At 43.7% G+C, this 13,072-nt stretch overlaps 1 protein-coding gene across 3 annotated transcripts in view; it reads left to right on the plus strand.

Moving 5' to 3' along the window:
* Nucleotides 1–5,828: 5,828 nt before the first annotated feature.
* The window catches only part of MYB (MYB proto-oncogene, transcription factor), a 37,815-nt gene continuing 30,571 nt past the window's right edge, over nucleotides 5,829–13,072 (plus strand). Inside the window, exons 1-3 of one of the 3 annotated variants that reach the window (XM_023230705.1) lie at nucleotides 5,829–6,065; nucleotides 10,369–10,486; nucleotides 12,308–12,379. In XM_023230705.1, coding sequence (XP_023086473.1) covers nucleotides 6,043–6,065; nucleotides 10,369–10,486; nucleotides 12,308–12,379 — 213 coding nt within the window. In that variant the 5' untranslated portion in view covers nucleotides 5,829–6,042. The remainder of the gene's footprint in view (nucleotides 6,066–10,368; nucleotides 10,487–12,307; nucleotides 12,380–13,072) is intronic. The other 2 variants (XR_002735374.2, XM_023230703.1) reach the window with 2 other exon arrangements.

Below are 13,072 nucleotides of genomic sequence, written 5' to 3' on the forward strand. Positions count from 1 at the left end.
TGTAAGTCACATATAAAAATATTTGAGGTCGGGTGCAATGGCTCACGCCTGTAATTCCAACACTTTGGGAGGCTGAGGCGGATGGACCACCCAAGGTCAGGAGTTCGAGACCAGCCTGACCAACATTGTGAAACCCCATCTCTACTAAAAATACAAAAAATTAGCTGGGCGTGGTGGTGGCCACCTGTAATCCCAGCTACTTGGGAGGCTGGGATTTGTATATATCCATTTGTGTGTATATATATATATATACACACAACATTTGTGTATATATATACATAAACATTTATATATATAACATTTGTGTATATATAAACATATATATATACACATATATATATATATCTTTCTTTATTCCCCAACAAATCTCTCCGCCCAGCCTCTACCTCTCAGTCTTAGCCCTGTCTTTTAACCTCTTAAATATTATCCAAAGACTTTCCCTTGGTCAGATCTCTACATTAGCAACTCTAAGAAATAGCACAGTTGTTGCCTTCATGTAAATAAACTCTTAAATAAAGCATTTATTTGATGTGTTACTGATAAATGTTTAACAGTCAGTTTTCCAATAAGAAAAAGCCCTTATTTGTAGCACTTGCCATTTCCTGTGGTGTAAATACTCCAATTAGAGCCAATTTCAAGCTACTAACATTATATCACTGGATGTGAAATTGTAAAGAGATGCACAACAGCACATATTACATTGTATGTCCACTGTACGCATGATAGACATAAATAACCTCAAGTACGTAGATAATAGGAAAATGTCATAAAATGGGAAGTGATGAGTTTTGAATGTTTATTGTCTTCAAAATAAAATATATTTAACTGTAAGTTTATATAATTTACTTTTTAATAATGGCTGTGTCTAACAACTAGCTCACAAAATTTAACTCCAGCATATTCCTGACTCAGCTTGACTTCTCCAGCAGGCTCTGATCCCACACTCTCTACCACCTGCTGAACAATTCTACCCGGATGTCTTCCATAAGAAACCACAAACTTAACATACCGAAATCTAAACACACTTTCCTCTTTGAATCTCCCAGTGCATACTTCTCTTCCCCTCTTGACTTCCCTATTTCTATTAATGGTGCCTCTAATATCCTTAGCGACCCAATCAGCTGCTAAGTCTTGAAGGCTCTGCCTATGTTCTGATCTGCCTCCTCCTTTTCATTCCATTTAGGGTTACTGTCCTACCCCAGACAATTAACTAGCCTCTTCCCCTTGTCTCTTCTCCCTCCAATCTATCTGACAATACTATTAGATTAATCTTCCACACACACAGCTCTGATAGTATAGTTTTGCTATTCAACGCACATACACGAATCCGGCCTTCAAAGCTCTCCTTGCTTCAGGCAATCTGGCTAGCTCCTTCTTTCCCATGCTGGGAACATGCCTTGTGGATTCTGATTGTGTGCTTTTGCTCCCACTTTTGCCTTTCTCTGGAATGTCCTTCCCTCTTTATGGAAAGACTCACACCTTTTATACAAGACAGCTCAAACGACAATAAAAACATGTGGGTTGGTTGTCATAGGAATATATAAGTTGATGAGAATCTGGAAAGAGGAAACAAAAAAGAATTGCCAAATCCAGGAATCATTTAAAAATAAAAATTTATTAGGTCACTATCTGTTACGGAGGTTCTATGAAACATGCTATACTGTTATGGAGGTTCTATGAAGCACAGGACACTGAGGTAGCACTTAGCCCATTGTCATTACTAAAAGAATTACGGGGGGAGCCAACATGAGGTTTATCTCAAACCTATGGCTTTCAATTATACATGCCACAGCTGTTCTTCATTAACTGAAATAATTAAGAACTGTCTGCATTTTACTCATTTACTGTAACGATTTCCCTCTTAATGCCCTGAGCCAAACTGGGTTGAGGGGGTGAGGAAAGTTGGGTGGTAGAGACATGGAGTCCCCTAATCTGGTCTGTTTTCACCATTGATGAGCCTCATTCATCTTTGGGATGCAGATCATGAGGATTAACGATTCATCATGTGCCCAGGATTTCCCAGCAATCAGAAGCAAAGAAACTGGAATTTGTATCTTTTATACATATTTTGTCCTTCAGCCCTTCCCCAGTGCTTAAATTATTTTGGGTTATGGCAAGCCTGAATCTTTAGCCCAGGAGAGGTGAAAGTGAATGAGGGAGAGGAAGGTGGTGAGAGACAAATGGCAAAGGTAAAAGTGAGCTGGGTGCGGTGACTCACACCTGTAATCCCAGCACTTTGGGAGGCTGAGGCAGGAGGATCAAGCGCTTGAGCCTAGGAATTTGAGACCAGCTTGGGCAATATGGTGAAACCTCATCTCAACAAAATTTTAAAAAATTAACTGGGCATGGAGCTGCATGCCTGTAGTTCTAGCTACTTGGGAGGCCAAGAGGGGAAAATCACTTAAGCCTGAGAGGTCGAGGCTACAATGAACTGTGATGGTGCCACTGGACTCCGGCCTGAGCAATAGAGGGAGACCCTGTCTCAAAAATATATATATATATTTTATTTTTTATAAAGGTAAAAGTGGCCGGGCGCGGTGGCTCAAGCTTGTAATCCCAGGACTTTGGGAGGCCGAGACGGGCGGATCATGAGGTCAGGAGATCGAGACCATCCTGGGTAACATGGTGAAACTCCGGCTCTACTAAAAAATACAAAAAACTAGCCGGGCGATTTGGCGGGCGCCTGTAGTCCCAGCTACTCTGGAGGCTGAGGCAGGAGAATGGCGTAAACCCAGGAGGCGGAGCTTGCAGTGAGCTGAGATCCGGCCACTGCACTCCAGCCTGGGCGCGAGACTCCGTCTCAAAAAAAATAAAAAAATAAAAATAAAAAAATAAAAAATAAAAAGGTAAAAGTGTATCAAACCAGTCTGTCTTCACTCTGAAACTGAGATTATCAACCAGTACTCTGGAGGCCTTCCATGGAAACCATTGTTAAAGATGGAGATTGTTGGGCCTCATCTCAAACCTGCTGAATCATGGTCTCTAAGGGACAGCCTGGGACTGTGCATCTTTCATGGATACACCCAGCAATTCTGATACACTCGAAAGCAAGTTTGTCCAACCTGTGACCCGCGGGCCGCATATGGCCAAGGACGGCTTTGAATGCGGCCCGACACAAATTTGTAAACTTTCTTAAAACATTATGAGATTTTTTTGCAATATTTCTTTAAGCTCATCAGCCATCATTAGTGTTATTTAGTGTTAGTGTATTTTATGTATGGTCCAAGACAATTCTTCTTCTTCCAATGTGGCCCAGGTAAGCCAAAAGATTGGACACCGGGGCTCTAAACATTGAAGATCACTGTTCTAGTGTTGGCCAACTACTCTAGTGCTGGCCTGCAGACTCAGTACAGTCTTTGAGCTAAAAACGGTTTTTACATTTTTAAAGGGTTGTAAAAAAAAAGACAAAAAGAAAGACAGACAAGAAAAGACACAGAAGAATATGCAACATAGCCTACAAAGCATTTACTATCTGATCTCTTACAGAAGAGTTTCCTGACCCCTTTCTAGTGCACTGCAAATGAAAGGCTGTACCCAAATTTAGCTCCAGTGCAGCCCTGCCACAGCTAAAATAACTGATGTAGTTAGCAGATGTTAAAAAAAAAGTTATGAAATGTGTACAGTTGTCATCTAAAAATACTTTTGTAATAATTATAAGTGGAGAGAGAAAATGTATAAATACAAACATACTGTAATGAGTTTTAAAATGTAGTTTCATCCATACAAAAATTTTGATAACTCCATTTGATTCTGTTTTTCCATAAGCTTATCAGATAGCAATATATCCAACATTAGCCTAATAAAATTACTGCATGTGTATTCTTTATTGGACTATGCATATTCCCAAACATATTATTGTCATACAACTGAGGGAAAAATGTAAAACAATATCCCAAAATATCTGGGAAATGAAAAATTATAAATTCTCAAAACGATACATAGGAAAATGATTTACAAAGGAAAAAAAAGGAAAACTGAACTTAGTATCTTTCTACTTTAAAGGGGTTCAAGAACTTAGGAGTAGTTCCACCTCCTAAAATCTTGGAAAAGAGGCTATGAGCTCACTTCACAAAGGGTTCCGATACTCACATTGTGTCCAAGAGACTCAGCAATTGGGAATCTTGCCGGTTAGATTCATAAAGCAATCCCAAAGCCAGAATGCAATTCCTTTAGGGGTGGTTTCTAGATGTTTATTCTAGATATTTTTAAAATATTTTGTTTATTTTTGATGTGAAGAAAGAAAATTATTATAGAATCTAGAAATAAATATTGGCTTTAAAAGTATTAATTTTACTTGTCCTTTGTAATTGTGATCCGAAATGCCTCACAATAATTTTGTTTCAGTGTTATTTTCTTCTCAGGAGGAATGTTAAAACCTTACTAGCAACTAACACTTGATAAAGATTTAAACTATATAACAATTTTAAAGAAAGTCTAAAACACCAGATAGTCTTGAAACCTCGCATGCTTCACCGTTTAATAAAATCATGACTCATTTTAGTAAGAACATGCTTTTTTAGTAAGAAAAAATGCTTTCTGAGCTAAGTTTGAACTGCTGGGGCACATGGGACACCCACAAACCCAGTCAGCAGAAGTCTCAAACTCCTAAAAGATTAAAGGAAAAATACATTAGTGTGTACAGAGAATGAAAAAAAAAAAAAATCCCCAATGGTTCTAATCTATAAACGGAAGTAAAACTAAAACTCCCCTAAAATCCCCCCAATCATCAATCCTTATAAATTCAGCACTTATCTTCTTCCTTTACTTCTGGAGACCCTCATTAAACAACACGAAAGCCTTTGCTGATTTTGTCTCGTAAAATAGAGCGCTCAAATGACACTAAGAAGGGATACCGACCCCCAAAATCACAAACTGTTTTACTTCTAAAACCACGCATGCAAACGTAGGGTTTCCTGAGTTCTGCTAGGGGCGGGCTGTCTGGACCCCCGAGTTTTTTTTTTTTTTTTGCAGGTGTGCAATCCAGGGCGTGCGCGCCGTGCAGGGCGGGGAGCTGAGGTGTGCTGTGGGCATCGCCTGGGCCGGGCGGGGCGGGGTGGGTGGGGCCCGGGTGTGTGCTGGGGTGAGAGTGAAGGACATGTGACAATACGACGGTGGCGGCTGTAGGATCCGGGAGGGGAGTGAAAGCTCCGCCGGGGCGCTGCATTAGAGAGCAGTGATAGCTGCCGCCCACTTGTATTGAAGCGTCCTTTGTCACTAACAAGTTAAATTATAGACGTTACTTATTTAAGAAGAAGGAAAAAAAACCCTAGCCAAACATCCTATGAACACATATGCTCCCATCCCCTACTCCTCCAACTCCTAATTTCCCCGTCTCCAAAGGGCACAGTTGTAAACCTTGACGAAAATCCAATCTTCTGTGCAGGAATTTCGCCCCGCCGCTTGCCGCCCCCGCGACCGTGAGTGGGAGCTGGAGGAGCTCGGGTCCCGCTGCCCCGGAGCACGCGGAGCCGGGCGACCGCGGTGCGGCGGCCAGGGAGGAGGGGAGGCGGCGGGACTTGGCGCGGGTCGGCCCCGCCGCGGCCGGGAGCGGGGTTTGCGCAGGAAAAGGCGCCGCCGCGGCCCCCGGCCTCCCCTCCCCGGCCCCGGGCTCCCCGCCCGCGCGCCTCCCAGGCCTCGCGGCGCGCTAGGCGCACCGCGGCGGCGCGAGCGCCGAATGCGAGCTGCCGCCCTGCCGGCCCGGCAGCCCGGCGGGCGGCAGCCAGGGCGACCGCGGAGGCGGCGGGCAGGGCGCGTGCGCACTGCAGGGGCGCCAGATTTGGCGGGAGGGGGAGTGTCCAAAGCTCTTTGTTTGATGGCATCTCTGTTTACAGAGTTTACACTTTAATATCAACCTGTTTCCTCCTCCTCCTTCTCCTCCTCCTCCGTGACCTCCTCCTCCTCCTTCTCCTGAGAAACTTCGCCCCGGCGGTGCGGAGCGCCGCTGCGCAGCCGGGGAGGGACGCAGGCAGGCGGCGGGCAGCGGGAGGCGGCAGCCCGGTGCGGTCCCCGCGGCTCTCGGCGGAGCCCCGCGCCCGCCGCGCCATGGCCCGAAGACCCCGACACAGGTAACGGGGAGCCCGGCGGGCGGCCGAGGGCGGGGGCACGCGGGGGCGCGCGGGGCGCCAGGCTCCTGGGAGCAGGTGGGAATTCGTTCCGGGATCATCTGAGGGGCTGTCAGACCCTGCGAGGACCTGGAGCCCCTGTCTCGGCAGCAGAAGCCGCTCCAGAGACTGATGAATGGAAGAGTCTTTGCGGGAAATGTGTCCGGACGTTGGGAAGCACGCCCTGAGGCTCATTTTGCAAGTTGCATGGGGATACATTTTTATTTAGGGGGAAAAAGAAAGCAGCACGTTCCAGCCAGGGGCAGAGCGGTGCCCACCAGCCCCGGGGACCCCACCAGGTGCCTGGCTTGATGCCGCGGGTGTCGGCGAGGGATCCGCAGCGTAATTGTTGGATGCATTGAGATATGTTTGGACTTGGAAGTGCAGAGCATATGGCAGATACAGGGAAAATGCTGGATTGTTTAGTAGCTGCAGGTAGTTCATTTAAATTTCATTCATTCTTTATGGAGGCGAAGACCAGTGTCAGCTGACAGGCGGCTGAAAAGCAGATTTTAGGGGGATAAAGGGGTCTCTACTTTTGCAAATTGTCTTGAGACCTGGTTTTGGAGGTTCGAATCATTATTCTGTGAAAGGCTTTTATTTCCACTGCAAACATTGCATGCGCACCTACACGCGCAGGCGTCGCACATGTCACTGCACTTAGGGAGGTTTGCCGGGAAGATGGGTGCAATCCCCTCACATTTTTGGCCGGACAGATGGGAAGAGGGAGAGGAGGAGGAGGAGGGAAATCCTCGTCCGAACTGTCAGTTGCTGGCTCCCCAGCCTCCACCCGCCTCTGGACTTCCCCAGCAGCACACGCTGGGGGCTCCTGCGAGCGGCGGGTGCCGGGGCTAGCTCGGCGGCCGTCGCGGTCGCCACTCGGCTCAAGGGGACCGAGGCCGGCAGCACCTAAGGCCGCTGCCGCGCAACCGGGACGCGATCCCCGCGAGCTCTGCCCCTAGGCGAGAGGTCCCTGCGCGGCGCGCACACGTGGGTGCGACTGCTCGCGTCCTCCTTCAGCCGCCTTAGGTCGCCCCGGCCGAGGCGCGGTGACCGGACGCACCCTCGCGCAGGAGTTCTAGGGAGAAGTCCTTGGAAGCAAAGCAAATCCTTTCGCCTTTCCTTAGGTTATTTTATTTTCTCCTACTGGTTTGTTGTTGAGCCTGCAGGCGCTGGTCCCCGCGGGGCGCTGAGAAGTTGCAAAGAGCGTGGGTGGAGACCCTGCAGCAGCACCCGCTGGCTGGGCTGGGCGGGGAGCAGCGCTGGGGCTTGACTGGGCTCTGAGGACTAGAGGGCGACTTGGGGGAGCCCCGGGCTCCCTATGCCTCTCCCGGAGCCTGGTCGCGCGGGGCAGGTGCTGCCCTCGAGGGCTCCACTTTTCGCCTTTAGGACTTAACAGGACAGCTACTGGGGTCGTCTGTATTTTTTTTTTTTTTTTCGAGAGCTGAAACTGGCAGCAGGAGGAGGGAGTCGGGCAGGGGTGCTGGGAGGAGGCGCGGCCGAGGCTCCGCGCCCCGAGGTCTCGGCCGCCCCCGCGGGGCGGGGCCGCGCAGGTTCCCTGAGGCTCCAGGTAGCCCAGAGGGGAGGCGGCCGGGAGGGGCGGGAGCCTTGAACCTGCCTCAGGGGGAAGAGAAACCCGACTGCGGGCTCGGAGCCGTTTCTTGCAAGGGCGAGCGTCAACTCGGCAGGGATTATATTAACCAGGTCAGCGAAATGAGTTTGAACCCCTCCGAATCACAGTAGCGGCCACAAGGCACTTCCTCCCGCTCCCCTCCCTCTTCCCAACCCCCCAGCACCTCTTTTTCGTTTCTTTGCACGGTTTGTTTCCTTGAGAGAATGTAATATTCATAGTTGTACTCTTGTAACCACACCGGGTCTAGCAGGTGGGGAGTAGAGTGCATCAACCCTGAAATCAGCCTTTGAAAGTCCTCTGACTGTTGGGTCCGAGATCTCGTCAGAGCAGATAAAGCAAAAGTTATTTCAGGTTCCTTAGAAGAAATTAATCATGCTACTAGGACGACTTAGAGCAAGCAAATCGCATGCAAAGTTCAAAGGCGAGCTTGGGTGCCCAGCCTGGCAGGAAGACTCAGGAACTGGGCGCGTGAGCAGCCCCGGACTCGCCCTGCTGCGTCCTGGCCCCTTCAGGTCCTGCAGAAGTCATTCTCCACCTTGCCTCCAAGACCTTGGTTTTGTATATCTTTGCCTCTGTGCTTAGCTTTTAAGAGGCACGGAAGGACATGGGGGGGTCATGTATTAGCGCTGGAAAGTACCTTAAAAATAGGATCCAAGCGAGCCCTTATGTAAAGGCGGGGAACTGAAGTCTTGAGAGAGAGGAAGTGATTTGTCCAAGTCATACAGCAAGGTGGAGGCTAGACTAGAACCTTTGCCTCCAGAACCCTAGTCCAGTTGATTCCCGTGCTCTCACCTGACGTTGGCTGCCCCCTGCGGGCGGCTGAATAGGTTGCTTGTTCCTGGGTTGTTAAACTGCTGCGGAGAGAGAGAGAGGTGCTCAATGACTGCTCTGAAAAATGTCCTCAGTTCTGAAAATGTGACCTCTAGATCCAGCCAAACCTGAAAAGTTAATTCGACTTGAATCTATGACTGCAGTTGCAGATTCCTCTGGTTTTCTTGGTGTCTCTCACATTTCACAAGGGACTGCATTTGGGGGCTTTCCTCTTGTTCCCTATGAATCTTTCAAAAGATGCAGACCTACACCTCTGGGCTTTATAGCTTTTTTTTTTTTTTTTTTTTTTTTGCTTTATCATATCGTGTTTTATATTTTTGTAATTCTTGTTCAGAAGTTGTTTAGTGCCTCCTGTTGACAGTAGAAACAGAACTAGGCTATTGTTTCAAAACACAGACACTAAATTAAGGGAATTATTACAGATTATAAATATATATTTCCTGGAGTTTTATTTGGTGGTGGTATTTTAAATTTGGATTACATCATGTCACCATACAACCTGGACTATCAAATTGTTGCTTAAAATAATAGCTTTAAATTATGAGAACCCCCAATTCAGGATTTTTGGTAAGCACTTTAGCTTGACTTGTAGGGGGCTGGTAATATGCATATGTGAGTTAGTTTGGGAAGACAAAACCTGTAATGAATATAACTTTTCTTTTTAAAAACGATGACTTACATTATGACATGGCTTTATATCATTGTTTTTATTGGTCTTAGTTTAATGGGTTTCTCAACATTTCTATGACAAATTTTAGTGAAGTTTCTAAGATAGTATTTTTCCTATTTTTTATAAGAAAAACTATAAAATAAACTGTCTGTAAAATTATTGTCATCTAATCAGTATGTGATTAATAAACAGTAAGCATAGAGTTATATCTTCAAAAGTCATAAAATTTCCTAGGTTAACTAAATAAAAGAAAAAGCTTTTGAAAATAGTAATGGGTTCTTTTAAATCCATGAATTTCTTCTGGGGAAATCCCTTCTGGATTAGGTTACATTTTATAATATTTCAAACACTATTCTGTCAGAGACAGAAAAAACAAGAGTAAGTAAGACTCTAACAAGTGGCCTAATTATTCACTTAGTTACTCTAGAAACTAAGTATTGTAAACATGGGCACAAGTTGGATCAACCAGGCCTGGAGTTGTGAGCAATTTGGTATTAATTTTGTTTACAAAACATTAAAGTTTGATCACTCAATGTTGTTATCTTTCCTTAGGTTTTAAAATCCTTTCCTCTTAGATTCTCCTAATCCTCTAGACTTTATGGGATGACTATAATTACGTTTTGGGGTATATTGCTTCTTGATTCTTTTCTTTTTTTAATAAAACAAAAACCCCATTGGAATAGCGTAGTTGAATTGTTTATTATGTTTGAGAAATATTATTTAAACGATGTAACAAATGCCAAAGATTTTGAGTGTTCACTTATATAAAGGACATGGGTTCTTGTTCCTTTTCTTGTCCTTAACCTTAAGTTTTCAACTTAAACCTTCACTGGTTGGAAGGTGGCCAAATGTGTAACTTGTCCCTGGTCTAATAGTAACAGCAGGTTCAGACATGCAGGGGAATAGGAAGGTGCCAGGTCCTTGGCCGTATCTGTGGATACCCATAACAGCAGAACCAGTTTACAATACTAGAGCAACAGAATGCAGCAAACAATCTTGTTGTGCAAGTTTTCAAAGTTTTGTCTTCATAACCTTTGAAAAGATTGTTGAGGAGTTTTGTGTAAGTTTTGTAATCCAGTAGTAGTCTAAATCCTCTTGTTTCAGCCCACGTCTACCCATTCTTATTTCTGCAGCATATATAGCAGTGACGAGGATGATGAGGACTTTGAGATGTGTGACCATGACTATGATGGGCTGCTTCCCAAGTCTGGAAAGCGTCACTTGGGGAAAACAAGGTGGACCCGGGAAGAGGTAACTAATCATTTTATCAAGACGCAGAAAATAGATAGAGTGTATAATTTATAAAAAACAAAATTTCGACTAAACTACAGGTGCTCAAGCTCATTAGCAGCCTCTTTGAGATCTTATTCTAGCCCGCATATGCAGCGTGCCCTACGCCCCCCACTGCATTATATTATCCATTTCCACACTATTTTCAGTTTCTTGAAAGTCCTCTTCTTCTCATTTTAGGCTTCGTCTGTGTTTCCTTCTGCCTGTTGAGTTCTCATCCTTTTGTCCTGCCTCTTCTTCCTACTTTTACATCACCCATGAAGATATCACCTCTTCTGTGAAGCCATCCCTGGCTTCACCGAACAGGATTGGATGCGTCCTCCTGTGATTCCATGCATGGATACATGTTCTACTTTATTGTTGCTGGGACATATATCCCTCCTCCAGCTAACTGCAAGTCTGTTGAGGGCAGGGCTCGATGTCTATTCATCTTTGTGTTTCCTGAATTCACAAGTACTTGACTCAAAGTAGGATATTAATAAATATTCTCTCAATAAGTGAATGACTTGCTACTCCCAAAAACAAAACAAACAAAAGAATAAAACACAACACTCAGAGAACTCATCTTTTTGCAGTGTATTCATTTAATATCCTTGATATATTTCACAGAGCCATCTATATGAAGGTATGTTTTAAAAGCATCCAATAATGGTTGGAGACATATCTGCTTCCCCTGTTTCTTTTTCAGCTGGCTTATCAAAAGTTTGATTTTGTAGGAATGAAAAAATATTTTAGAAGCAAAATTATTAATATGTGGAGAAAAGTTTCTCTAATGTTCTCAAACATTTTTGCAACTAATTTTAGATGATTCATGTTACAATAAATGGTATTGGCTCTTCTTCAGGTTCACTGTTCTCTGCTTCATTTAAACCAGAGCTCCTTTTAACAGGCAGGTAGAATTCCCAGAGAGGCTCATAGGAAATTCATATTTTACCTATTAAGATTGTCCACTTGGATAATCCTTATGATATGGAAGTTCTGTTGTCAACATTGGTTTCCTAATTCTTGTGTCTGTATTATACCGGGACCTCCATTGTGTGTGAATGTTACCTTTGCAGAAACCTAAGAAGGAATGCATTTATAAAGATACTTATGAACTGGTAGGATTGCGAACAGCATATAAACTAAAAGAACTGATTAGCTGGAAATGCTTAATGTCTTTTATGTTCTAACACATTTGGCCTATCTAAATCTAACTAATTTTCTTATATAGCCTTCAAGTTTAATTTTAAAAATGATCTTTATTTCTTTATAAAAAGTTAAACTAACTGGAAATATTCTATTTCTTGCTCCAGATCCTATTTATTACATAGGTAAACGTGTACTGAATCTAGCACTGGAATGCATTTTTTCCCAACAGAGTAAAGCAGTTATTTGTAATAAACACTCAATATATGCCAGGCATGGTGATAAATGTTTTGCAAAATTGCCTCATGTAATCCCCAGATAACCCTGTTAATATCAGCTTCATGTTAATAAATTGCCTCATGTAATCCCCAAATAACCCTGTTAATTTCCATTTTATAGATGGCAATACTAAGGCCCAGTAAAGTAAAACGGTATACTTGCTTTACACAATTAATAGTTGAGTCAAGATGCCAACTCTGGTCTGACTCTATAAATAAATCTATGCTCCCAAGTCAGAGTATTACATTTATATCTGCTGTATTTGGATACTTCAGAGAGATTTTTTATTCTAGATTCGTTCCCTCATTCACTTTAACTTGAACAGAGTTATATAGTAAATGACTGATATTCTAGGATTACCTTTAAATGTCTTAGGATGAAAAACTAAAGAAGCTGGTGGAACAGAATGGAACAGATGACTGGAAAGTTATTGCCAATTATCTCCCGGTAAGTTAGTAATTTTTTCTTATAACGAAAGGAAAGCTTCTCCCAAAGATTTCTATAAAGTATTCTAGGAGGGGTTATTAAGATAGTGTATAATTTACTCATGTTTAAGAAGTGGGAGAAATGCCCTACCCATAACTTACATTTTATATTATAATGCATATAATTGGGATTTCGAAATAGATTATTAGAATTTAGTAGAATTGATTATTGTAATTTAGATTATCAAGTTTTAAAAACAACTGCTTCTTGTTTTATCTTTTCATTTATAGGAAAATTAGTATTTTGATGGTTTGTTACATGGTAGATGATTAAACTTGATGTTTCCTCCAAGTCAGTTTTTCCTAAATTCCCTATTTTTGTCAATAGCAATACTTTTTGGCATGAGGGTTTAAAATTCTGGAGACCTTTCTTGACTTATCACATTCCCCCAACCCCTACATCTAAGCAGTTACTAAGGACCCTGGAATTCCTTTATAGTCAGTCCCGTCCTTTTCATTCTCATGGCTGTGCTGAAGGTTGGGCTCCTGCCCTCTCATTTGGACTACCGTATAACTTTCTAACTGGCTTCCCCACTTGTAGTTTTCCATTTTTCTTCCTTTTTTCTTTTCTTTTCTTTTTTTTTTTTCTTTTTTTTTGAGATGGAGTCTAGTCACCCATCTATCCCTCATTACTTACAGGCTACAGAACATCCTG

The sequence above is a fragment of the Piliocolobus tephrosceles genome, chromosome 5 (assembly GCF_002776525.5).
Source record: "Piliocolobus tephrosceles isolate RC106 chromosome 5, ASM277652v3, whole genome shotgun sequence".
NCBI classification, from domain to species: Eukaryota; Metazoa; Chordata; class Mammalia; order Primates; family Cercopithecidae; genus Piliocolobus; species Piliocolobus tephrosceles.